The sequence below is a fragment of the Gadus macrocephalus genome, chromosome 7, assembly GCF_031168955.1.
Source record: "Gadus macrocephalus chromosome 7, ASM3116895v1".
Taxonomy (NCBI): domain Eukaryota; kingdom Metazoa; phylum Chordata; class Actinopteri; order Gadiformes; family Gadidae; genus Gadus; species Gadus macrocephalus.
In genome coordinates this window covers 25,205,266-25,230,213 of record NC_082388.1, presented here as the reverse complement: position 1 = coordinate 25,230,213, position 24,948 = coordinate 25,205,266, and the positions used below count along the sequence as shown (strand labels likewise).

At 46.5% G+C, this 24,948-nt stretch overlaps 3 protein-coding genes across 7 annotated transcripts in view; 2 read left to right on the top strand and 1 right to left on the bottom strand.

The window, feature by feature from the left end:
• fam114a2 (family with sequence similarity 114 member A2) lies at window positions 1–9,126 on the bottom strand. Of its 2 annotated transcripts, XR_009526714.1 has the most exons (16): window positions 8,968–9,126; window positions 8,180–8,271; window positions 7,350–7,461; window positions 7,107–7,197; window positions 5,643–5,744; window positions 5,467–5,561; window positions 5,194–5,328; window positions 4,350–4,553; window positions 4,087–4,210; window positions 3,859–3,932; window positions 3,118–3,267; window positions 2,663–2,811; window positions 2,039–2,111; window positions 1,732–1,785; window positions 935–1,125; window positions 1–882 (listed from the first exon to the last, which is right to left on the bottom strand). XR_009526714.1 is itself a non-coding variant. In XM_060057611.1 (15 exons), exons 2-15 carry the CDS (start codon window positions 8,254–8,256, stop codon window positions 1,024–1,026), a joined length of 1,542 nt encoding a protein of 513 aa, XP_059913594.1. In that variant the 5' UTR covers window positions 8,257–8,271; window positions 8,968–9,126; the 3' UTR covers window positions 1–1,023. The 2 variants fall into 2 exon arrangements, 1 of the variants encoding a protein (XP_059913594.1); XM_060057611.1 differs by having other exon boundaries at window positions 1–1,125.
• Window positions 9,127–9,639: 513 nt separating this feature from the next.
• On the top strand, window positions 9,640–12,985 carry LOC132462052 (microfibril-associated glycoprotein 3-like). Of its 4 annotated transcripts, none has more exons than XM_060057615.1 (3): window positions 9,640–9,763; window positions 10,170–10,440; window positions 11,362–12,985. In XM_060057615.1, the coding sequence occupies exons 1-3, from the start codon at window positions 9,761–9,763 to the stop codon at window positions 12,279–12,281; spliced, it is 1,194 nt and encodes a 397-aa protein (XP_059913598.1). In that variant the 5' UTR covers window positions 9,640–9,760; the 3' UTR covers window positions 12,282–12,985. The 4 variants fall into 4 exon arrangements, with proteins under 4 accessions (XP_059913598.1, XP_059913597.1, XP_059913596.1 ...); XM_060057614.1 differs by having other exon boundaries at window positions 11,359–12,985; XM_060057613.1 differs by having other exon boundaries at window positions 9,649–9,763; window positions 10,111–10,440.
• Window positions 12,986–17,509: 4,524 nt separating this feature from the next.
• LOC132462039 (polypeptide N-acetylgalactosaminyltransferase 10) overlaps window positions 17,510–24,948 on the top strand; it is a 23,428-nt gene continuing 15,989 nt past the window's right edge. The window contains exons 1-2 of the mRNA XM_060057592.1: window positions 17,510–17,851; window positions 24,800–24,896. Coding sequence (XP_059913575.1) covers window positions 17,696–17,851; window positions 24,800–24,896 — 253 coding nt within the window. The 5' untranslated portion in view covers window positions 17,510–17,695. The remainder of the gene's footprint in view (window positions 17,852–24,799; window positions 24,897–24,948) is intronic.

Genomic DNA, 24,948 nt, shown 5'->3' with positions numbered 1-24,948 from the left:
TTTTGTTGAGCAAAGGATTTTTATTTGGAAAACATTTATTACATTCAAATATTTTCCCAAAACACCAAAGATGTATGTACACCAAATGCATGACAATAAACACTATTTAGTGGAATTAACCGTACTCCATTTCTAACTCAATGTTTAACAGCAGTCTGGGAGCCATCCTGTTTTTTTGGAATAATTCCATTTCTCTCTGAACTATTACACATGGACTTTGCTCCGTCGTCTGACGAGAAGGATCCCTCCCATCTTCAGCAAACGGAGGCCTGGTTTTTTTCTCGTGTGTCCTTGTTATCAAACCTTCCCTAATAATACTGTAGCATCTCGACAGAAAGTAGTGCAAGTGAAACTATCCCTTTAGTTAGTGTGGATGGAGGAACAGGGTTTTACACCGGCATGATGTCCTAATAATAACACTATTACATCCCATAATAACACCATCTCAGCATACATTAAAACTCCATTACATGATGTGATCAAAGCTGTACTTAGTCTTTCCTTTCATCTCTGCAATACAAACAGCTTTCCATTCCATAAAAGTATTCGATAGCGATCGACCAGCAGGTTTCCCCTGAGTAATTGGACACGTTTTTGTAAACTTTTATCTCAAGGTCGTGTTCTGGTGGACAGGAGAGGAGAGGAGAGGAGGGGAGGGGAGAGGAGGGGAGGCAGCAGAGGAGAGGAGAGGAGAGGAGAGGAGAGGAGAGGAGGCAGCAGATTAGGAAGGACAGAGTGAAAGAAAAGTGAGGGATGAAGAGAAGCAGAAAGGAGAGGAAGAGAAGAGACGCGAAGAAACAAGGAGGGTGAGGGGGAGGAGAGATGAGAGGAGGAGAGAGAAGGAGAGGAGAGCAGAGATGAGGAGGAGGTATGAGTAGGAGAAAAGAGATGAGGAGGAGATGAGGAGGAGAGGGGAGATTAGGAGAGGAGAGGAGGAGTGATGAGGAGGCAGATGAGGAGGAGAGGAGGAGAGGAGGAGGAGGGATAAGGGGGAGAGGGGGAGAGGAGAGGAGAAGAGGTTGGTCATGGCTGTCCGGCCCCAGATGTTCTCTGGATGTGTGAGATCTGGAGCACGGGCAGCAGCAGCTGGAAGGCGTCCTGCAGGTAGGAGGCGCTGTTGGACGCCTGGCAAACAACAGGAGGATTAGTATATCTATAGGCCTATAGATGTAGAATGTATTCTATGAGCTATACACATTAAAGATATAGAATGTATAGATAGATGTAGAATGTATTCTATGAGCTATACACATTAAAGATATATAATTCATGCATAGATGTAGAATGTATTCTATGAGCTATACACATTAAAGATATATAATTCATTCATAGATGTAGAATGTATTCTATGAGCCATACACATTAAAGATATAGAATGTATATATAGATGTAGAATGTATTCTATGAGCCATACACATTAAAGATATAGAATGCATATATTAGTGCTGTCAGTTAAACGCGTTATTGACGACGTTAACGCAAACCAATTTTAACGGCGTTAATTTTTTTATCGCACGATTAACGCAATTTTTTAAGAGCATTAAAATGAGAAAAATTAATGGGACAAAGAAATCAGGGGATATTTAGCATAGAAAAAAATCGTGAGTTAACTATGACATTAATGCGATTAATCGTGATTAAATATTGTAATCGCTTGACAGCATTAATATATATATTATGTAGAACGTATTCTATGAGCTATCCAGCATGCAAAGTGGGGGAGTGGCTTACCTCCAGGAAGACACCTGTTATCAGAGGATTCAGAATCTCCCCCTTCTCATTGGCCTGTCAATCAAAACGTTATTGGGACCAAGACTGATACACACACTGTCTGATACACACACATACTACACGTACTGAAAGAATAATATAGCTGAGTCCTGTATAATAGTGAGAGGTAGATATATTAGTACTGTGTAATAGTTAGAGAATCTCTAACTATTACACAGTACTAATATATCGACCTCTAACTATTACACATAGGTATATGAGTACTGTGTAATAGTTAGAGGAGCAGAGTATATCTAAGAGGACTCACCCCTGTGGAAGTCAGACAGGAAGTGAACTTCTTGGCCAGCAGAGAGATTTCTTTACACAAAACAAGTGTCACTCTGAAATGAAGACATTCAAAATTTATATTTTAAGACATAAAGTTATAGAATTCTTTACTAGAGACATTACATGTAGATTTATGCATGTGTATACTTCTGCGTGTGTGTGTGTACGTACGTATGTGTATACGTGTGTGTGTGTGTGTGTGTGTGTGTGTGTGTGTGTGTGCACTCGCGCGTGCGTGCGTGTGTGTGTGTTTGTGTGTGTGTGTGTGTGTGTGAGCGTGCGCGCGTGCGTGCGCTTGTGTGTGCCTGCATGAGCGTGTGTTTGAGCGTGTGTTTGTGCGTGTGTGTGCGTGTGTCTGCGTGAGCGTGTGTGTGTGTGTGTGTGTGTGTGTGCCTGCGTGAGCATGTGTGTGCGTGTGCGTGTGTGTGTGTGCCTGCGTGAGCGTGTGTGTGTGCCTGCGTGAGCGCGCGTGTGTGTGTGTCTGTGTGCCTGCGTGAGTGTGTGTGTGTGTGTGTGTGTGTGTGTGTGTGTGTGTGTGTGTGTGTGTGTGTGTGTGTGTGTGTGTGTGTGTGCGTGTGTGTGCCTGCGTGTGCGTGTGTCTCACTGAGCCAGGGCGCCGCTCTGCTCCAGGCTGCTGCTCTGCCCCTCCTGCTCAGGGAGGCAGAGGAGGGTCTTCTCTCCTGCTCTGAGGAGCTGCTGGATGGAGTGGGCGGTCACCTCAGCTAGGCTCCTGATAGCGGCTGTGTGCACCTCCTGCATCCCATAATAACACACTATTACATCCCATAATAACACTCCATTAAATCCCATAATAATACTCCATTACATCCCATAATAACACTCCATTACATCCCATAATAACATTATAACATCCCATAATAACACTCCATTAAATCCCATAATAACATTATAACATACCATAGTAACACTATAACATCCCATAATAACAGTAATAACATCCCATAATAACAGTATATAACATAATACACATAATCCCATAATAACACTATTAGAGCTGCTACAACATACACGTGTATTATTTAACAAAGATTTGTGTACCTCGACTGAAAATCTTTTAGACACATCCTCTTCCCTCTTCTTCTCCTCCTCCTCCTGCTCCCCCTCCTGCTCCTGTTTCGTCTCCTCCTGCTTTACCTCCTCCTCTGTTGTGCTCATCTCCGCAAGCTGTTGGCCGGCCCTCCTGCAGGCCTGCAGGGCGTATGGGTCAGGGTCAGGGGTTAAAGCTAAGACATATGAGGTAGGGTTAGGGTTAAGGACCTGGCAGCTAAGACATATGAGTTAGGGTTAGGGTTAAGGACCTGGCAGCTAAGACATACGAGTTTGGGTTAGGGTTAAGGACCTGGCAGCTAAGACATACGAGTTAGGGTTAGGGTTAAGGACCTGGCAGCTAAGACATACGAGGTAGGGTTAGGGTTAAGGACCTGGCAGCTAAGACATACGAGTTTGGGTTAGGGTTAAGGACCTGGCAGCTAAGACATACGAGTTAGGGCTAAGGTTAAGGACCTGGCAGCTGAGACCTATGAGTTACGTTTAGGGTTATGACCTGAAGCAACCTATGAGTTAGGGTTTACATTTGCTGACACTTTTGTCCAAAGCGACTTGCTACCATTCACACATACATTCACATCTTACAAGTCAAACCACTGAGCTACCGCCCCCCCCCCCCCCCCCCCCCCCCCCCCCCACATGTCTTTTGCTATTAACAACTACTTCCTGTTATTATCAACTACCAAGTGTTATCAAAGTATTCAAGTGTTGAGTTTTGGTGCGCGTCCGTACCGCTCCGAGACGCTCAGCCGATGAGATCTCCAGCCGGGCTAAGGCCTCTGTTAGCTCCTTCTCAAACTCTAGATCTGGAAAGAGCCAGATAGAACCACCGTTAACTTGTTATTGTGCTGTAGTTCCATGTTATGGGGATGTAGTTGCATGTTATTGTGCTGTAGTTACACGTTAAGGGGCTGTAGTTACACGTTATGGGGCTGTAGTTGCATGTTATTGGGGTGTCACCTTGTTTGTCGTCCAGCTCGTCATCGTCCAACTCCTCCAGGGTGAAGGCATCTTTGATCCGGTCCAGCTCCTCTCTGAGGTCCACCAGCTGCTCCCCTGATACTGTGGCTAGCACTGAGCCCACCTAGCACACACACACACACACACACACACACACACACACACACACACACACACACAGCTGAGACCCTGGCTAGCACCGAGCCCACCGAAAACACACACACACATGCTAACCCTCAGACCAGGTGGGTGTGTGGGGGTACCTTGGCCTGGCTCTCTCTGGACAGGGCCTCCAGCGCCTCCAGGTGGGCCAGGCCGTGGAACTCGTCAAACAGCCGGCCATAGTGGGCCGTCCTCCTGCCCTCTGGACCGGGACCCCCAGCACCCCCGGGACCCCCGGCAACCCCGGGACCCCCAGGACCCCCAGGACCCTGCTCCTCCTCCTCCTCCTTGGCCTCCCGTAGAACCTAGTGACATCAGAACACACACACTGCATGACATCACAACACACACACACACACACAGGATGACCTCAGAACACACACACTGCATGACATCACAACACACACCGGATGACATCCCAACACACCCCGGATGACATCACAACACACCCCGGATGACATCACAACACACCCAGGATGACATCACAACACACACACTGCATGACATCACAACACACCCCGGGTGACATCACAACACACACACTGCATGACATCACAACACACACACTGCATGACATCACAATACACACACTGCATGACATCACAACACACCCCGGATGACATCACAACACACCCGGGATGACATCACAACACACCCCGGATGACATCACAACACACCCCGGGTGACATCACAACACACCCCGGATGACATCACAACACACCCGGGGTGACATCACAACACACACCGGGTGACATCACAATACACACACTGCATGACATCACAACACACACACTGCATGACATCACAATACACACACTGCATGACATCACAACACACACTGCATGTCATCACAACACACCCCGGATGACATCACAACACAGCCCGGGTGACAACACGACTGCGAGGAGAGGAGTTGTAGGGGGGGGGGGGGGGGGGGGGGCTGACCTGGGACAGCGTGGAGGGGCGGATCATCAGGCCCTTGGTCTTCCTGAAGCCCGGGTCGCCCTCGGCGATCACGTCCATCGTCTTCTTCCCCAGGAACTCCAGGGCGTCCAGACCGCCGGAGAGGACCGTCTTACTCTGACACAACAACAACAACAAGGTTAGGCTGAGGTCCTGCTGACATAACAACCACAAGGGGAGAGGCCTCGTGTTAGGGGGAAGGGGCGTGGCTTAAGGGGAGAGGGAACGTGTCTAGGTTTGGGGGCAAGTCCTTACGGAACGCTGGACCACACTGCTGAGTGACGACAGCATTCCCATGGCAACAGCGGATGGTCCTTCTGTGTTCTCGCCGTCCGGCTCGCCTCGGGCCTCTAGCAATCAATCAGTACAGGGCACATCAGCATGTTGCTAGGTCACCGGTCTGTTGCCAAGATACCTGTCGCAATGGTTACCAGTCTGTCTCTCCTCCTTCTGGACCTGGGAGGACAGCTGAGCAGGACTGGGGAGGCCCAGCGAGGTCTCGGCCTTCTCCATCACCTGAGTCAGACCCTGACCTGGACAACACGACACACACCTACAGTCAGACCCCAACTCACAGCTGGCCGGACCACAACACTCAACACTATGGCGTGGTGGTGGTGGTGGTGGTGGTGGTGGTGGTGGTGGTGGTGGTGGTGGTGGTGGTGGTGGTGGTGGTGGTGGTGGTGGTGAGGGTGATGTCATAGCATGGGGGTGATGTCATAGCATGGTGGTGACGTCACAGCGTGATGGTGTTGATCTCATAGCGTGGTGGTGATGTCATGGCGTGGTGGTGGCGATGTCATAGCGCGGTGGTGATGCCATTGCATGGTGGTGATGTCATAGCGCGGTGGTGATGTCATTGCATGGTGGTGATGTCATAGCGCGGTGGTGATGCCATTGCATGGTGGTGATGTCATAGCGCGGTGGTGATGTCATAGCGCGGTGGTGATGTCATAGCGCGGTGGTGATGCCATTGCATGGTGGTGATGTCATAGCGCGGTGGTGATGTCATAGCGCGGTGGTGATGTCATAGCGTGATGGTGTTGATCTCATAGCGCGGTGGTGATGTCATAGCGCGGTGTTGATCTCATAGCGCGGTGGTGATGTCATAGCGTGATGGTGTTGATCTCATAGCGTGGTGGTGATGTCATAGCGTGGTGGTGATGTCATAGCGTGATGGTGTTGATCTCATAGCGCGGTGGTGATGTCATTGCGTGGTGGTGATGTCATAGCGTGATGGTGTTGATCTCATAGCGTGGTGGTGATGTCATAGCGTGATGGTGTTGATCTCATAGCGTGGTGGTGATGTCATAGCGTGGTGGTGATGTCATAGCGTGATGGTGTTGATCTCATAGCGCGGTGGTGATGTCATTGCGTGGTGGTGATGTCATAGCGTGGTGGTGATGTCATAGCGTGATGGTGTTGATCTCATAGCGCGGTGGTGATGTCATTGCGTGGTGGTGATGTCATAGCGTGATGGTGTTGATCTCATAGCGTGGTGGTGATGTCATAGCGTGATGGTGTTGATCTCATAGCGTGGTGGTGATGTCATAGCGTGGTGGTGATGTCATAGCGTGATGGTGTTGATCTCATAGCGTGGTGGTGATGTCATTGCGTGGTGGTGATGTCATAGCGTGATGGTGTTGATCTCATAGCGTGGTGGTGATGTCATAGCGTGGTGGTGATGTCATAGCGTGATGGTGTTGATCTCATAGCGTGGTGGTGATGTCATAGCGTGATGGTGTTGATCTCATAGCGCGGTGGTGATGTCATTGCGTGGTGGTGATGTCATAGCGTGGTGGTGATGTCATAGCGTGATGGTGTTGATCTCATAGCGTGGTGGTGATGTCATGGCGCGGTGGCGGGGACGTCAAGGCGCGGTGCTGCAGACTGACCCACGGTGTTGACGGTGGCGGTGGCGGTAGAGAGCAGGGTCTTCCCCCAGCTGCCCCAGTAGCCCCATCCCCCGCTGGAGTCGGCGAGGGCCTGGGAGGAGGGGGGGGGGGGCCGGGTGTATATCATCATAATAACAATGAACAATAATCAGGATTATCATAACCATACTTATTACACTCGGTAATAACACAGACCTGACCGGAGGCCAGGGACCTGAGACACACTGGACCAGGGCTACCCACCTGGGTGGGCTGAACCTCTGGGGAGGGGCCGGGGCTGTGCTGGGGGCCCGGGGATGGAGGGTGCTCCCTGGGCCTCCGCCGCCCCTCTCTGGTGGGGGCTACGTCTGTGGTGCTGCCAGGGTAACCGCCGGTTAGTTGGTATCGATATGTACATACTCGTGTATCTTCTTTAATAACTGTAATGAAAGCTCTGAGAGTAATATTTGAATATGAATATACTGTGATGCATGTGCAGAAAGAAGATGATGATGTCTAGTATGTATTAGTGTTGTAAAGGGGTTTAACTTTAGTTATTCTACTTTGTTTAAAAAATACTTGGTTCCGATTAGCAGGAAGGAGGACCTTAACCCGGCAGGTTGCCCGTGGAAGGTGGACGTTAAACAGTCCACCTTGAGTCAACGAGCCAGGCATATCAAACTGTTTATTGCCCTGCCTCTCGGTGATTATCCCTTACTTATCTACTATGTATTAGTATTGTAAAGTGGTTTAACTTTAGTTATCTACTATGTATTAGTGTTGTAAAGTGGTTTAACTTTAGTTATCTATTATGTATTAGTGTTGTAAAGTGGTTTAACTTTAGTTATCTACTATGTATTAGTGTTGTAAAGTGGTTTAACTTTAGTTATCTACTATGTATTAGTGTCATATATAAAGTGGTTTAACTTCATCTACTTTAAATGTATTAGTGTTATATATAAAGTGGTTTGACTTCAGTTATATCATGTATTTTAGTGTTATATACCGTATACGTTGGTTCCTGCCTTGTTTTGCTACTTTGCTCTGTGTAAATAAAGTTTGATTCGATAAATGTGTGTGGAGGGAGGGGCCACCTTGCTGGGGGCGGGTCAGGCGTCCCGACCGGGGAGACCCTCAGCTCCATCTCACCAGGGGGTCCAGCTTCAGCCATGTCCTCACAGCCTCCCTGTGCCACCAGGACCACACATACTTTACCAATCACACAATATCCGGACATTCATGTGGATGTTTACCATGAGTCCAAATAGCATTGAAGGAAAAAATATAAAGTTAGTGTTTTGATGAGCTATATACAAGACTTGTCAATCTAGAGATTGAGAGATTGATTCATTGAGAAACTTCATGATCACGTCATGATCACTTCATAATCACGTCATAATCACGTACTTCATAATTACGTCATAAATCACTTCATAATCACTGCATGTTGCCAATTCTTCAATAACACGTCACAATAACCTTCACACAAGCTTGGGTTCCCCTGTTCCTCGATTACTCAAACATGTCAAAGGACGACAGTGAAGAGGACAGTCAATTAAAAGTAAACCAGCTCGGCTTGTCGATAGGTTGGTGGATATATTGTTCCTCAACCCCTATTTTTCATAACTGCTTCTCTGCGCCAATTCTTGAAGAACATTTTTTTATGCTCAATTGTCCTATTTGATATCTTAGACGCCGTGTTGTTTGAGCAGAGACTTTATGATTACTTCATGAATTATGATATGTTGAGCATCCACGAAAAGATGATTGGCTGTCTGAGATCACGACTAGTTCACACGTGACGCTGATACTTTTAACACGAACACATCAGAGGACTGGCCTGTTCAAATAGATTTAGTGTATTTAAATATCATGAAGTTACCTTAGGGGCTGATCAATTAAAACTCTTCTTTTGTCCGCAAAGATTGATCACTCGATCAGCCACGTCACGGATGTTTTGATTATTACTTCTTCTCTGGTCATAAAATGCTCTCCCACCGCTTAGCACTGGAGAGGCTGCCCCCTATCGCCCCCTATAGTTGTATACTGCTCTATCCTTATGTGTGTCGGTGTAGAAAATGTATATGCCTCCTACTGGTACTAAAGGTTACAGATACGGCTATATTATTTATTGTATATAAGCCTAACGTGTATGCAGATAATATGAATATCGTGTACATTATTGTGCAAATGTAAATGTGTCTATATTTCAAAGGTTTACTGCTTACAGTATCTGTTTGTTTATATTTCTTACTTATTTGACTTACTTTATTATGTAGTTGTAGTGTATCTGTAGTTGTTTATTTATAGCTACTACATTTTTCTTCAATGGTTATATTTCCATTCTAAAATCAGTTAATATGAACACTGAACTGATATTCATCTTGAAATGTTAACTTGCAAATACATTTTTATTATTACGAATTTTATTCCAATTATGAAGAGTCTTTAAAAACACAAAGTCGCAATGAATGTCTTTAAATAGAGATATATGAAACACATTAACCATTGGCACTTGTTTTTGATTCCTACAGCTGCTGGCTCTTGTGTCCGCCTACACCGCGTCATCGTGTAAACCACGCCCCTTATCAGGTAACCAGGAAATGCAGACCTCAGCCCGGAGGTCCGATTTTGCTTCGAGTGTTTGTTGTTGACCAGGAATTCCGTCCCGCGAAATGGTTTGTAACCTCTCGATATTGTACATCATTAGTAGACTTACCGGTGATAATTGTGTAACGTGTGGTCGTGAGTTGAACTCCTTTCAGTAGATTTGCCGGTGTGATATACAAAATGTATTGTTATGAGTCGAGTGAACGGATATGATACAATGAACGGATAGCGACACACACATAAGCTACATTAAGGCCAATGCAGGCTGATGGAATCGGCCTAGGCCTACTATAACATGGATGTAAATGTTATAATAGTAGTAGCACTAGTATAGTACTAGTTTATCCCCAGAGGCTGCAATGGCTGCTTCGCCGCATGTAGGCCTTGAACAATGGCTGCGGCTGCTGTTTTACAGGTTCTGCAAATCTAGACATCAGCTGTTGACTCAAAGTCGTTTCCGACATGCATGTGAAGAATCCCCGCAGGCCGGACCTTTTCCTGCTCCTACTCCTCGGCACTTTCCTGGGGGCGGCGGTGACACAGACGTCCGCGGAAGGCGCGCAGAACCGAACCGCCGCGCAGGACGCGGTGCTGAAGGCACGACGGGATGGCGCGCCGTTCAACGGCGAGGTGGTGGTGGTGAAGGAGGGAAGCGACGCGCTGATCGAGTGCAATGTCACGGGCGTTTACGATGACTTCCATTGGTACAACCCTAAAGGGCTCTTGCTGGAGGAAGAGGGAGGAGGTAAGCTACATCAACACTGTCTGATGCGTCTTTAAAGTCCTTTTATTATGTACCGTAGGCCAGTAGGAACATCACATAACCCCTCCGTCGACCTCTGTCTAGATTTTGATTCAAGAGTTAAGATCCTATCAATGGCCAGATGTAGAAGTAAATAATCAATTCATTAGGAAAGTAATGGTTATAGATTTGTTCTTGGTTAAAGTAATGAATGTTAATTGGTTATTGGTTAAAGTAATGATGACTGATTGGTTCTAGGTTAAGGTAATGATCCATGATTGGTTCTTGTATAAGTTAATGATTACTGATTGGTACTGGATAAAAAGTAATGGTTATAGATTGGTTCTGTATTAAAGTAATGACTGTTTATTGGTTCTGGGTTAAAGTAAGGATCCCTGATTGGTTCTGGGTTAAAGTATTGATCACTGATTGGTCCTACGTTAAAGCATTGATCGCTGATTGGTTCTGGGTTAAGGTAATGAATGATGACTTATTGGTTTCTGGGTTAAAGTAATGACCACTGATTGGTTCTGGGTTAAAGAAATGATAAGTGATCGGTTCTGGATTACGGTAATGATTGTTGATTGGTACTGGCTTAATGTAAATGTTATAGATTGGTTCTGTATTAAAGTAATGACTGTTTATTGGTTTTGGGTTAAAGTAAAGGTTATAGATTTGTTCTATGTTAAAGTAATGAATGTTTATTGGTTCTGGGTTAAAGTATTGATCACTGATTGGTCCTGGTTTAAGTAATGATCATTGATTGGTTCTAAGTAATGATTACTGATTGGTTCTTGGTTAAAGTAATGATCACTGATTGGTTCTGGGTTGAGGTATTGATCCCTGATTGGCTCTGGGTTGAGGTATTGATCCCTGATTGGCTCTGGGCTGAGGTATTGATCCCTGATTGGCTCTGTCCAGCAGAGGTGCGGTGGCGAGTGGAGGCCAACGGAACGCTGAACATCACCGACGTCTACTTCTCCGACCGCGGCCGCTACACCTGCCTGGCCCTCCGTGGCGAGGACGCGGTCGACGTCCACGCCTACACGGTGACGGTGCGCGTGGCGTACACCAGCGGCGGCCTCGGGCTCTTCTACGTGGGCGTGTGCCTGGTGACCTTCGCCCTCACCATGGTGTTCAACGTGACGCGCCTCTGCCAAGTGTGCACCCACCTGAAGGAGACCGAGGCCGCCATCAACGACTTCTTCCACTCTGAGGGGCTGGAGAAGCTGCAGAAGGCCTTCGAGGTGGCCAAGCGCATCCCCATCATCACCTCCGCTAAGACCGCCGAGCTGGCCAAGGTCACCCAGTTCAAGACGGCGGAGCTGGCCAAGATGACGCAGTCCAAGACGCTGGAGCTTGTGCGCCACATCGAGGAGCTAGCGCGTAGCATACCGCTGCCGCCGCTCATCACTCAATGCCGCTACCCCACAGAGGAGGAGGGGCGTGCCGCTAGGGTCAGCACGCAGGAAGCTAGCCAGAGCCTGCTACCCCAACCGATTGAGGTAGTGGTGAGCATCAATGAGGCTAGCCAGAGCCTGCTAACAGATCCAGAGGAGGTAGCCGCTAGCCTGGAGGAAGCTAGCCAGAGCCTGCTAACAGAACCAGTGGAGGTAGCTGCTAGCCTGGAGGAAGCTAGCCAGAGTCTGCTAACAGAACCAGGTGAGGTAGCCGCTAGCATGAAGGGAGCTAGTCAGAGCCTGCTAACAGAACCAGGTGAGGTAGCCGTGCTGGCGGGAGCAGGTGAGTCTGACGGAGGTTCCTTCGACGTCAAGGTGTCCATCCACCTGGACTCACCTGGCGGGGCGGAGCCTGAAAACCAGGAAGGATCAGAAACTGTGTAGCCTCTAAGAGCCATAGCTAATCTCTCTGTGTATATATATATATATATATTTATATATATATATATATAATGTATAAACATTTTTGAATTTATCTTCAACTGGATTGGCATCCTCACCATGAGTATTGATTGTTATTGATTATTGATGGACATCTGGGAATGTCTGGATGGCATGGGTCTTGACCCGTGGTTATTTGGTTACTGAAAGTGGTGTAGGCTTACCCCCAAAAAAACTGTCCGGTTTTTTCTGAAGTCTACTTGTTATCTCGTTGAACTGTTCATTAGAACAGTAAATGAGTATTGTATTTTTCTAGTTTTCTACGATGGTAGTACCACTATCGCCCAGCAGGCGTCGGATGTCGGCGTTAAGTGGCGCCCACATTCGTGATCGTTTGGGCGAAGTTCTTCCCTCGCCGTCTTCTAGTCCCTCCGGAGGCATATCTTTTAAATGCCAATCATGTCAGTCCTTTATAAGAGTGAGTGGAAACAATGATTCGCCTTATTATAGTAACGTGTATCTTTCCTTTCTATGTCAAGATTAAGTGTGATGTTTATACAGACGAATTTGAAATTGGAGTAATTAAATAAATCAATGCCCAGGCTGGATTGTTCGGCACTGATAAAAGCGATTTCAGGTGAGGTTCCTCCATGGAATCGGCTTGCAGTGCCTTGGTTCTAAATAAAAAATGATGCGCTCCCTCCAAGGATTAGTCTTTCACTGTCCGCGCACACACACACACACACACACACACACACACACACACACACACACACACACACACACACACACACTGCTGTTTTTATTGGACCCTGCAATATTTGAAACGCTACCACTGAGAATCTTCTGTAAAAATCTTCTTCTATGTTACACAATTGATCAGACACCCTTTCTCAAATATCTCATCAAATTATATGCATTCTTTATCTTTGTGTCTCTAGGCATTTCGAGTTTGTCTAAGCATTGACATGGAAGAAACGGAAAGTTCTCGTCTCTATTTCCTTGTTGTACCTTTTAAAATTGAGTTTCACATGGACAGTGAAAACCTCTTTATTATGGTACCCATCAGGTTTGATCCCGAAAGCTTAAATATTTTGCAGGCAAAGGCAAAAGCTAAGTGTGAGGGAACAGCTAAGCCTGACGTCATCGTGCCGGGGGTGTTATAGTGCCAGTCTGCCACAGGGGGCACTAAAACCCTGCTTTGTGTAGAGCTGTCATTGAGACCTGACATGAGGCCATGGTTACGGTCCATTAAGTCATGAGTTTTATAGTTTGTATAATTTATGATGAACTGTCACATTCAATTACTGTATGAATGTGTTCAGGGCCATATGAGGACTTTATAGGAGCATTAGCCTAGCGTAGTTACATTCTGCCTAGAGTTGCTCAGTTAGTTTAGACTACAATATAGATTATAAAATATAGATGGCCTTTTAGTGTCGATTATTTGCACCTATATTTTATTTGAGTATAGACTTTGGTAGCCTATTTTAGTTAAAAAAAAGTTAATTAATCTGTTTAATTAAATCATTTAAATAATTAAGTTGAATGTCTACCTGTCTGAGTGACCTAGGTGGTCATGTTACCCTTAGCGGGAAGCTAGGTAAACCCAGACAGGAAGTCATGGTCCCAGGGAAAGGTAGGACGCATTGAGGTCACTTCCACCCCAGGTAGCTGTCAACTGAGTCCCCATTTCGTCCCAGAGGACGCCATTTGTTAGAGAATATCTGTTTCCCTCGCCTGCTTCTGTGGTAGCCCATTTTGTTTTGAGACTGCTCTGGTTAATTTCTGGCCAACGAGGACATCACTCCCCTGATTGTTTGGGATAATCCATTTGGCTCGTCAATCACGGGTGTGTGAACGCAACACTTCTCAATGGTGGAGAACTTGGGGAGGGAGCAGAGAGGAGGGGGGACATTTTTGGTTGTTTAGTTACAAAAAAATATGTCTCTTCCCCTCCTCTGACGTCCTCCCCTCCACCACATCATATCTTCGTCGTTGTGCTGGTCTTGGTGTACAGGTAACGGGGAGGCGGGTACATCTGGGCTCCACAGGGTATCTGTCATGCATCTTCAGGTCCCTGGTGACCGTGGGCGTCTGGAAAAGAGTTGGGTTACCTCTCGGTTCTCCTGCTGTTCTCTGGTGTGTAAAGTGGAACGGCTTCACGGAGAGATCTCCTATGGTCTCAGTCTCCTCTCTTCCCGCCTACATCCCCTCCTCCCCTCTCTATCTCTCTTCTTTCCTCTCTTTCCTCTATGCTTCTGTCTCCTCTATCTCTCTGTCTCCTCTATCTCTGTCTCCTCTCCTCCCCTCTCATCTATCTCTCTTTCTCCTCTCCTCCTATCTCCTCTTTGCTTCTGTCTCCTCTTATCTATCTCTCTGTCTCCTCTCCTTCCCTCTCCTCTGTCTCTGTCTCCTCTCCCCTCTCTATGCTTCTGTCTCCTATTCTCTCCTCTATCTCTTTTTGTCCTCTTCTCCTATGTCCTCTATGCTTCTGTCTCCTCTCCTTCCCTCTCCTCTATTTCTGTCTGCTCTCTCTATGCTTCTGTCTCTTCTCTATCTGAATAATCTCCTCTCTCCTTCTGTCTCCTCCCCTCTCCCCTCCCAGCCTATGCATCTCTAGTCTGTAGCCAGGAGCAGGGAACCTGTTTCGATGTTTTCATGTGTTTTCTTCCCTTTTGATCAAGGAACTTTGCCTGTTTTGATCCTCCCTCGTAACCCTGGCAATGGTTAACCCCTTCTTGGAGGTGTAGTTTCTACAGTAGTGAGGTCTCAGCTGTAGTCTTTCTGAGGACTGAAGGGGTAAGGGTGCATTGGACTCAACAATATCGAACAGGAAGTCCCGCCCTGAGAGGCTACAGGAAGCGGAGAGCAGAGTGGCTGGAGGAAGTTAACCCTCCTCATAGAAACATATTTGCTATCCTGGTATGGAGCTGACCAGGTGAGAGCGACAGCCAGCGTAGCGGCTAAGCTAACAGCGTAGCAGTGGAAGGACTGTGGTCCTCAGTCAGGCTGGCAGGGTTCAAGGGATCTGCAGGCAGCCTGCCACAGACGATGGCTGTTCTCCCAAAGTGTAGGCTGCAGCCTTGCTAGAACACTTCATTGCTAGTCGCGTCCTGTGGAGTTGAGGCTAGAGTGCTGCCTAGTGTTCGTAGCGTTCAGAGTTTGGAACGACCTCTGGAAGCTACTCGCTTGTCGAGTGTCCTCAACATTGGAACAGTGCTTGTCGGCGCTCAATGACGTAGCGTCCTTAAAAGGGCGGCCGTTGAGCATGCTTCCTTCACATTGGGAAACAGCCTATGGCCCAATCCCATTTCTACCCCTTACCCCTTCCCCTTACCCCTCCCCCTTGTTTTGAAGGGGTAAGGGGAAGGGGTAAGGGGTAGAAATGGGATTGGGCCTAATTAAGTCTCAGGGTGATAGAGAACAGCTGTCCCATGGAGTTGGGTTCCATTAGGAACGATGCCATGGCCCACTCAGGAGACCCTGGGCCTGCTATTCCCCCACCAGCTGGGATGTTGATGGGCCATTACACACCCTTTCAAAACACTTCTACTACCCAAATATATGGTTGACCTACCATCAGGTGATGGTACTCAATGTCAGGTTTGTCATGGTTAGGTAGGTGAAGGTTTGATATGTGATGTTTAGGTTAGTGATTGTTAGATAAGTGATGCTTAGTGATGGCTAGGTAAGTGATGGTTAGTGATGTTTTGGTTGTTGATGGCTAGGTAAGTGATGGTTAGTGATGTTTAGGTTAGTGATAGCTAGGTAAGTGATGGTTAGTGATGTTTAGGTTAGTGATAGCTAGGTAAGTGATGCTTAGTGATTTTATGCTTAATTATGGTTAAGTAAGTGATGGTTGGTGATGTTTAGCTGAGTGATGGTCAGGCCAGTGATTTTTAGGTATCTGATGGTTATTGATTTTCAGGTTAGTGATGTTTAGGTTAGTGATGGTTAGTGATAAACAGAACTCAGTTCTTCATCACACCAAACATGGGGGAGGTGTGTAGTTGGTAATTCTTTTCTCATGGAGGAAACCAGGGATTTCTTTTTGGAAACAAAGACCGTCACAAGCCAAAAGTCCCACCTGTTAGAAGTGGTTTCGAAGAAACCTTTGAGAATGTTGAGGAAAGTGGAGCAGGCAGCCTGCCGGTTGAAGTCATCCTTCACAGAGAAACACTGTTAACCCCTGTAGTATTCTCATCATAACCACCCACAGTGCTTCCCATCTCTCACTGCTCTGCTCTCCACCTTCTTCTCCATCTTCCTCTTCCTATTCCTCCCACACACACACACACTGTTTACCTGTTCTCTGCCGCGCTGCGCTGCGGGACCTGCCCCCCAGACCCCCCCCCGTACTGATGTTAATACACACAGTCTTAGGAGCGAGCAGAAGGGAGGCCAAGCTAATGGACAGCAGTGAGCAGGAGAAGGTCCTGCTGTCTGAACGTGAACTGAATGCTGTTGAAGTGTCTCCGACCGCCTGCTGCTGACCTGAGAGATCGATGGCTCTGTCTCCATGACGTTCAACAAACACACCGCTGTACGTATTCTGGAGCAAACACAGGGGAAATACAACCTGGTCATTGACGATCTCGGAGACAAGGAAAGGACTATTTATGCCGCCTATTCCGATCTAACTATTCAAACCCACAATCGGACTGATTCTATACAATTATGTGAACACCTTGAAGCAAGTGAGCCCAACTCCTATACCACAATAAAGTCCCCTCCTCTAAAGGAACCTCTCCTCCTCTAGAGGAGGCTCTCACACGGTCCAACACGTTCTGAAAGAGTTGTTGAGGTAGTCAAACTGGTGTTAATGTACAGTAGGAGATGAAGAGGTGGAGGAGGAGATGGGGAAGGATATCGCATCGATGTATCGCTCTGTTGATCAGTTGAAAGTCAATATTCTGCTCAGCACTAAGTTGGAGTCAAGTCAACGACACAGAACATTACAATCAATGAAATTAGTCCCTTGAGGAACCGACGCGTCTTTGACGGTCTGTTTATGTAGTTATCATGACGTCATCACGGTGTCACTGACATTCCTTTCTACACAGTAAAGTGTCGTTGAACAATTGACAACACGGAACCGAACCATAACTTATTTTATTTATATATCCAATTAATTAGTTTGATTTAGTAGTTGTTTTTGGGGGGCGTCTGCCACCCCACCTCCCCCGTTGTCTCGCCGCTGCTCCGACAGACGGAGGGACTCCGCCGCGTCGGCGCAGTGCGTCGCTCCTCCTGTGGCGGAAGTGTCTGCAGACAATCGGAGGACCGTCGCCCTGCTCGGTGGACTGAAGTTAGACCGTCGCCCTGCTGGAGTTCCCCAGTCGCCCTGCCACCCTGCTCGACAGACTGAACTCCTCTCGGCTCCTCCACCTCCTCCTGGTTCCCCCGCCGGAGACATGAGGCGGAAAGAGAAGCGTCTGTTGCAGATCGTTGGGCTGTTGGTGGCGGCTCTACTCTTCGTGCCTAACGTGGGTCTCTGGTCCTTGTATAAAGACCGGGTGTTTGACAGCACGGACCCCGTGGAAGGACCGGCTGGCGTCCCCCAAATCCAGGTACCCGCCTTTCATCTGCTATAACCCCCCTTAAACCACTACCTTCAGACCCATCAGACCCCCCGTTACAACCAGTTGCTATGGAGGGGAGGCGGGTCTGTGCACACTGGGGGTCTGGGACTCAACGATACCGCTATCCAGCCGAGACCAGGACACAGTCCGGTTAGAGACAGCCCCTTCGGGGCCAGACAGCCCGATTAGAGACCACTGACCAGACACCCCGGGCAGAGACCAGACAGCCCCGGTCAGAGACCTCACATTCCGGTTGGAGATGAGGCGACAGCGCGGTCCGAGACATTCCTGTGTGAGACTAGGAAGTCCGGTTACAGACCTGGAGACACCCCGGTTGGAGAGAGAGAGAGAGCCACGTCACACGAAGTATATGTCATGTTGTTCCAGGAAGTTCTTCCAATTGGTCAGGAAATCCCCTAGAACGAAAAAGTTGCGACCGTACTTTGGGGAGATGTGAAAGTGTCGGGTGTTGGCGGTCCGCACATTAACTACACCACGCTAATGCCCTGCCCTGCCCTGCTGTGTGTGTGTGTGTGTGTGTGTGTGTGTGTGTGTGTGTGTGTGTGTGTGTGTGTGTGTGTGTGTGTGTGTGTGTGTGTGTGTGTGTGTGTGTGTTGTGATGGTCGACTCCCAGCTAAATCGTTCTGGGTTTGATTAAGCATAATCTGAGAGCAAGATGACCGCTAACCCCTACCTGCTCCTTAATGACCAGCCTCTGTACTGTCCAACCCCTTCCTGCTCCTTAATGACCTGTCTCTACTGTCTAACCCCTACCTGCTCCTTAATGACCAGTCTCTGTACTGTCTAACCCCTACCTGCTCCTTAATGACCTGTCTCTGTACTGTCTAACCCCTACCTGCTCCTTAATGACCCGACTCTGTACTGTCTAACCCCTACCTGCTCCTTAATGACCTGTCTCTGTACTGTCTAACCCCTACCTGCTCCTTAATGACCAGTCTCTGTACTGTCTAACCCCTACCTGCTCCTTAACGACCTGTCTCTCTACTGTCTAACCCCTACCTGCTCCTTAATGACCTGTCTCTGTACTGTCTAACCCCTACCTGCTCCTTAATGACCTGTCCCTCTACTGTCTAACCCCTACCTGCTCCTTAATGACCTGTCTCTGTACTGTCTAACCCCTACCTGCTCCTTAATGACCTGTCTCTGTACTGTCTAACCCCTACCTGCTCCTTAATGACCTGTCTCTGTACTGTCTAACCCCTACCTGCTCCCTAATGACCTGTCTCTGGACTGTCTAACCCCTACCTGCTCCTTAATGACCCGACTCTGTACTGTCTAACACCCTACATCCTCCTGAATGACCTGTCTCTGTACTGTCTAACCCCTTCATCCTCCTGAATGACCTGTCTCTGTATGGTCTAACGTCTACCTGTTGGATAAAGGCGTCTTCTAAATCACTCAATAGTTTTCTGTTCACACAGGTACCACACCTAGCCACTAGCTTAATCTCAGGTGGAGGTTTATTTACGCCTGCACAAACACACCCACGCTCTCGATCTCTCACTCACTCACTCACTCACTCACTCACTCACTCACTCACTCACTCACTCACTCACTCACTCACTCACTCACTCACTCACTCACTCACTCACGATAACCCCTCCTTTCCTCTGGATTATATTGGACCTAAACTTTGAACCTTTCAACAGAATGAGTTTACTGGATATCAATCATTTTCTCAGTATTTTATGACAATGAAATATGAACATATTATTTTAAATTATAAGAACATATTATGTTACAATATAAAACATTAACATATTATATTACACTATAATATGACAATTTAAAATAAGATATTACATTACAATGATATTAATCGATATTTTCAAATGTTATTGGTATATATTATGAATTATTATGAAGTCAATAATACACATGATCTGCTATAGGATGTCACATGATCACCTGTATGAGGTCACATGATCACCTGTAGGAGGTCACATGATCAGCTATAGACCTATCCTATTGGTCAGTCAGTGTGAGGGTTCAGTTTGAGGGTTCAGTGTGAGGGTTCAGACACCTCAGTGTGAGGGTTCGGTCAATTCAGTGTTAGGGTTCAGTTTGAGGGTTCAGTCACTTCAGTGTAAGGGTTCAGTGTTAGGGTTCAGTTTAAGGGTTCAGTCACTTCAGTGTTAGGGTTCAGTGTTAGGGTTCAGTTTGAGGGTTCAGTCACTTCAGTGTTAGGGTTCAGTTTGAGGGTTCAGTCACTTCAGTGTTAGGGTTCAGTGTGAGGGTTTAGTGTGAGGGTTCAGTTTGAGGGTTCAGTGTGAGGGTTCAGACACTTCAGTGTGAGGGTTCGGTCAATTCAGTGTTAGGGTTCAGTTTGAGGGTTCAGTCACTTCAGTGTAAGGGTTCAGTTTAAGGGTTCACTCACTTCAGTGTTAGGGTTCAGTGTGAGGGTTCAGTGTTAGGGTTCAGTCACTTCAGTGTTAGGGTTCAGTTTGAGGGTTCAGTCACTTCAGTGTTAGGGTTCAGTTTGAGGGTTCAGTCACTTCAGTGTTAGGGTTCAGTTTGAGGGTTCAGTCACTTCAGTGTTAGGGTTCAGTTTGAGGGTTCAGTCACTTCAGTGTTAGGGTTCAGTTTGAGGGTTCAGTCACTTCAGTGTTAGGGTTCAGTTTGAGGGTTCAGTCACTTCAGTGTTAGGGTTCAGTGTGAGGGTTCAGTCACTTCAGTTTTAGGGTTCAGTGTGAGGGTTCAGTTGGCTACAGATATAAATATGTTCCTTTTAAACGTCCTTAATATTGTGACATCGGTGTGCAGAGTTCTCTGCAGCATCCACCCTGTTACGACATATACTCTGCTGATCATGTCCAGGTTCGGAGCCCTGTTGTTTTGCTGTGCCTGACCTCACGGCTTTGATACTGGCTTGGAAATCTTCTGTGTTGACCTTTGACCTGTTGTGAAACATTGAGTAACCCTTCAGTTTCCTCGACCGGAAAATAAACGGGATTAAATCCTCTGAGGATCTATCCAAATTCCTTAGAGTGCAGCATCACTAGAGGAGGAGGAGGTAGAAGAGGAGGTGAGGGAGGAGGAGGATGAAAAGGAGGAGAAGGTGGCGGAGGAGGAGGTTAAGTCGACCTCCTGGTAGGTAAAAGTTGCTCTTCGAGTAAATAGCTGTTTGTTTTGAGCTCCACCTCCTCCTCCTCCTCCTCCTCCTCCTTCCTCCAGACAAGGCAGGCCTTGATAGGTCACAGCCATGGAGCGTACTGAGCGCGTGCAGTCGGGTGCTCCGTATTCCAGACACAAGCACGTTGACATCAAGATACCAATCCTTGCGGAGAGGAGCCAGTCGTACTATATAATACTATTAATAATATAATAATTTATAACAAACCCAAGGGTAGATTTTATTATGTTACCATTAATAATAGAACTTGAATCCTGACCCCAGATCAGATTTTATTATGATACTATTAATAATATAATTTTGAATCATGACCCCAGGTCAGATTTTCTTACGATACTCTTAATAATATAAAACTAAGAATCCTGACCTCAGATCAGATGTTATCATAATTCTATTGATTACAATAATGTAGAAACCAGACCCCAGATCACATGTTAAATACTATTAATTCCAATAATGTGGAAATGTCTAGTTATTAATACAATTATTAACTAGAAAATGCGGTGAGTGCTGTACAAAGTGAGGTTGAAAATATGTTTTAATAAAGCCACATAGATTAAGACATAAAGAAACGTTAAATGGCTTAAATCAAGTGAAGGGATTTGAACAGAGTTCAAAAGTGTAAATGGAGTAAACAATGTAAACATGCACACCATTTAAAAAAAATATAAATGGCTGGAAACAAATAAAGTAACAGCTGAATGAAAAGCGCAAAGCATTGCTAAAAATGAAGTAGTAGTAGTAGTCGCTGAAGTAGTAGTAGCTGAAGTAATAGTGGTACTAGCTGCAAAAACGATATGCCTTATGAAAGGTATGCTATTGATTGATATTTGTAGAAAGAATTATAATAATCGCTGTGGTTTTAATGCCCACCTAGAGGTCAAATGTCGCCAAATTATTTGGCCAACATCAAGATAGAGTCATAAGACTGAGCCAAGTTTGGTTTGGATACATGAAAGCCTTGCAGAGATATGAGCTCACTTCCTGTTTGACGTTCCCCTGAGGTTAAAGGAGTAAAAACACATCTTCATTTATTACAGTGCCCCCTAGAGGTCAAAGGTAACGTCAATTTGATGAGTGTCCCCATGATGCTGTCATGGGTCTTTGTACCAAGTCTGATTATGATATGTCAAAGGGCTGCTGATAAATTGGCTTACTTACTGTTTGGCTATGATATGTTAAAGAGTTGCTGAGAAATTGGCTTACTTCCTGTTTGGCAGCTTTGCCGTCAAGTTTGATTGGCTGTCACGGCCAAACGGTTTTGACTTTGAAAAACCTGTTTGACGCGTTTGTTCAGCTTGGGCTGGAGATCATATCGGGCAAGTTTCATGACGATTGTACAGAATTTGTGGCCGATGGATATGTACTATTGATTTTGACAACTTTCAACATGGCGACCAAATTCTGATGTTTCCATGAGAAAAATGTATTAGCTATATGGGTTGATCTGACAGTATCACCAGACATTGACATTAAGTTAGAAATATACTCATGTGAAGAGAGAGGAGTTAAAACACTAGAGGTGAAAGGACACCAAATTTGAGCGTCCCCATTATGATGTCAAGGGTCTTTTTACCATGTCTGGTTATGATATGTCGAAGGGCTGCTGAGAAATTGGCTTACACAAACTTGATTGGCTGTGGCGGCCAAACGGCTTTGAATTTGAAAAATCTATTCATTAACATTTGTGAAGCATGGATCATCTGTTTTGAGATATTGGAAATAAATTGTGATTGGAGATGCATTTTGAAGGTTTTTGATAAAGACCAAGATGGCGGAAAATCCATCATGGAGCAAAACGACAACTGGATGAAAATTGGATGAATGGGTCAAAAGTTATAAAAATGAATGCATGTCCAACTTTAACCTGTTGGTGGCGCTAGACATTTTGATCTAGCGACGCCAAAATTGCTGTGAGGGATCATGGGAATGTCCTGAATCAGTGTGCCAATTCTTTTTTACCAAGACGTTCTATGGGCTGCCATAGACTCCCATGGCAGGATAATAATAATAGGAAACGTCGAATAACAATGGTTGTCTCGCAGCCTCGCTGCTTGACCCCCAAATAGTTGAGCGCTGCATGTAGCACTCACCTAACTATAACATAGCATACCATATTCTACACGAATACGTCACCAGGTATCCTACACCTTATGCGTAACTATATATATTCTACACCTTCGTCATACATCACCATATATATTCTACACCGTCGTCATACATCACCATGCATTCTACAACTACATAATGCATCACCATATATTGTGAGCCACTGACAGGCTATCGTTAGTAACATATATATGCATATATTGTACAACATCCATATCGTGTCTCACTATCAATGAGGTGTTAACAGGAGAGGTCGTAGTTCTGGGTAGAGCTAGATAAAAGATAAAGCACATAATAACTTATGAGTGAGTGCTTGAGATAAGTATTGGCTAATAGGTCAGTGAAGGTAGTAATTATGTAACTTTTGCAAAGTTGTGTTATTATTTTAAAAGTAAAGTCCACCGATCTGGTATTTTTTTGGACCAGTGTGTTTTCCATTGAGATTATGTGTACTTTTTGTACTTTCTGCATACAAACACACAGACTTAAGACTCCACTCCTGCTGGGCCGAGCCCCCTACCCCCAGTTAACACTGGTTAACATTAGTTTACACTCACAGGGTTTATCACTGTCTAGTTGGTCTGGTTACAGAGATAGTCTAGTTAACACTAGTTAACACTGGTTAACACTAGTTAAAACTCACAGGGTTCATCACTGTCTGGTTCGGGATATAGTAGTTAGTGGTGCCGTGGGGATGGAGTCATCGCCATGGTGATGCTTTTGGTGAGATGTTTCTGTGGCTGTTGTAATGGTGTTGTGGCCATAATGATGGTGATGTTGTCATGGCAATCGTGTTGCCTGAATGACAGTTGGGTTGCTTTGTCGACGTCGTGGTTGCTTAAGTGACACCGCCGTTGCTATAGTGACAATTGCGTTTCTATGGGGGACAGTTCGGTTGCCATCGTGACGATGGGGTTGCCATAGGGAGAGCGTGGTTGCTATAGTGACGGGAAGTGTCGCTGACCTCCCCCTCCTCCTCCTTAATCTGGCTTTCAGCAGATTACCCAGCAGCATCTGGGGCAGAGGGATGAGGTCATGATGCTGTAATCCACCACTGCCCCCCCCCCCCCCCCCCTCAGTCAGCCAGTGGTTTAGGGTTTATGTCTGTTTGAATGATGTCATTAACTCCAACCCAGCGCCTGCTGAGGAGGGAGCAGGGTTCAAAGCTGCTCTCCCAGCAGCCAGTGGGCGGTTTGAGCGGGTTGAACTGGGCCCCCAGGTGCTACCGGAGGAAGTGTGTTTATCATGTTCAACAATTCAGAAAGTAATGTTGTGGTTTCAACGTGTCCGCCTTCTGCTTTTATTCAAGCCTATTTAAAAACACACTGTGTGTGTGTTTGGCATGTTCTAAGAGTGTTGTGTGTTTGTGTGTTTGTGTTTAGCATGGTGTGTGTGTGTGTGTGTGTCTGGGGGGGTTAAATGTATGATAATAAGCATTGTGGTGTGTGTGTGTGAGAGTGTGTGTGTGTGTGTTTTAAGCGTGTGGGAAGCATGGTGAGTTTGTGCATTTGTGTGTGTGTGTTGAGCGTGTTTTGTGCGTGGGTCAAGTCTCTGCTAAGTGTGTTTGTGTGTGTTGGTGTGTGTGTGTTAAGCGTGGTGTGTCTGTGTTAAGTCTCTGCTAAGCGTGGTGTGTGTTAAGTGTGTGTGTGCTAAGCCCGGCGTGTGTGTTGCAGGTAGTGAACCGCGGGGGCCCAGTGGAGGCGCAGGACGGGGTGCGGCGGAAAGACTGGCACGACTACAGCACCATCAGAAGGGATGCTGCACGCTCTGGTACGCACGCACACACACACGCAGGCACACACACACACACACGCACAGGCAC

What these genes read in the sequence shown, in the direction of transcription:
- fam114a2 (XM_060057611.1), bottom strand. Translation starts at nt 8,256, where the DNA reads ATGGCTGAAGCTGGACCCCCTGGTGAGATGGAGCTGAGGGTCTCCCCG. An exon ending in CAGAGGTTCAGCCCACCCAG is followed by an intron (nt 7,198 to 7,349) that starts GTGGGTAGCCCT and finishes CCCTCCTCCCAG; the next exon opens with GCCCTCGCCGACTCCAGCGG. An exon ending in CTAAAAGATTTTCAGTCGAG is followed by an intron (nt 2,812 to 3,117) that starts GTACACAAATCT and finishes TATGGGATGCAG; the next exon opens with GAGGTGCACACAGCCGCTAT.
- LOC132462052 (XM_060057612.1), top strand. Translation starts at nt 10,158, where the DNA reads ATGCATGTGAAGAATCCCCGCAGGCCGGACCTTTTCCTGCTCCTACTC. An exon ending in GCTGGAGGAAGAGGGAGGAG is followed by an intron (nt 10,441 to 11,358) that starts GTAAGCTACATC and finishes GGCTCTGTCCAG; the next exon opens with CAGAGGTGCGGTGGCGAGTG.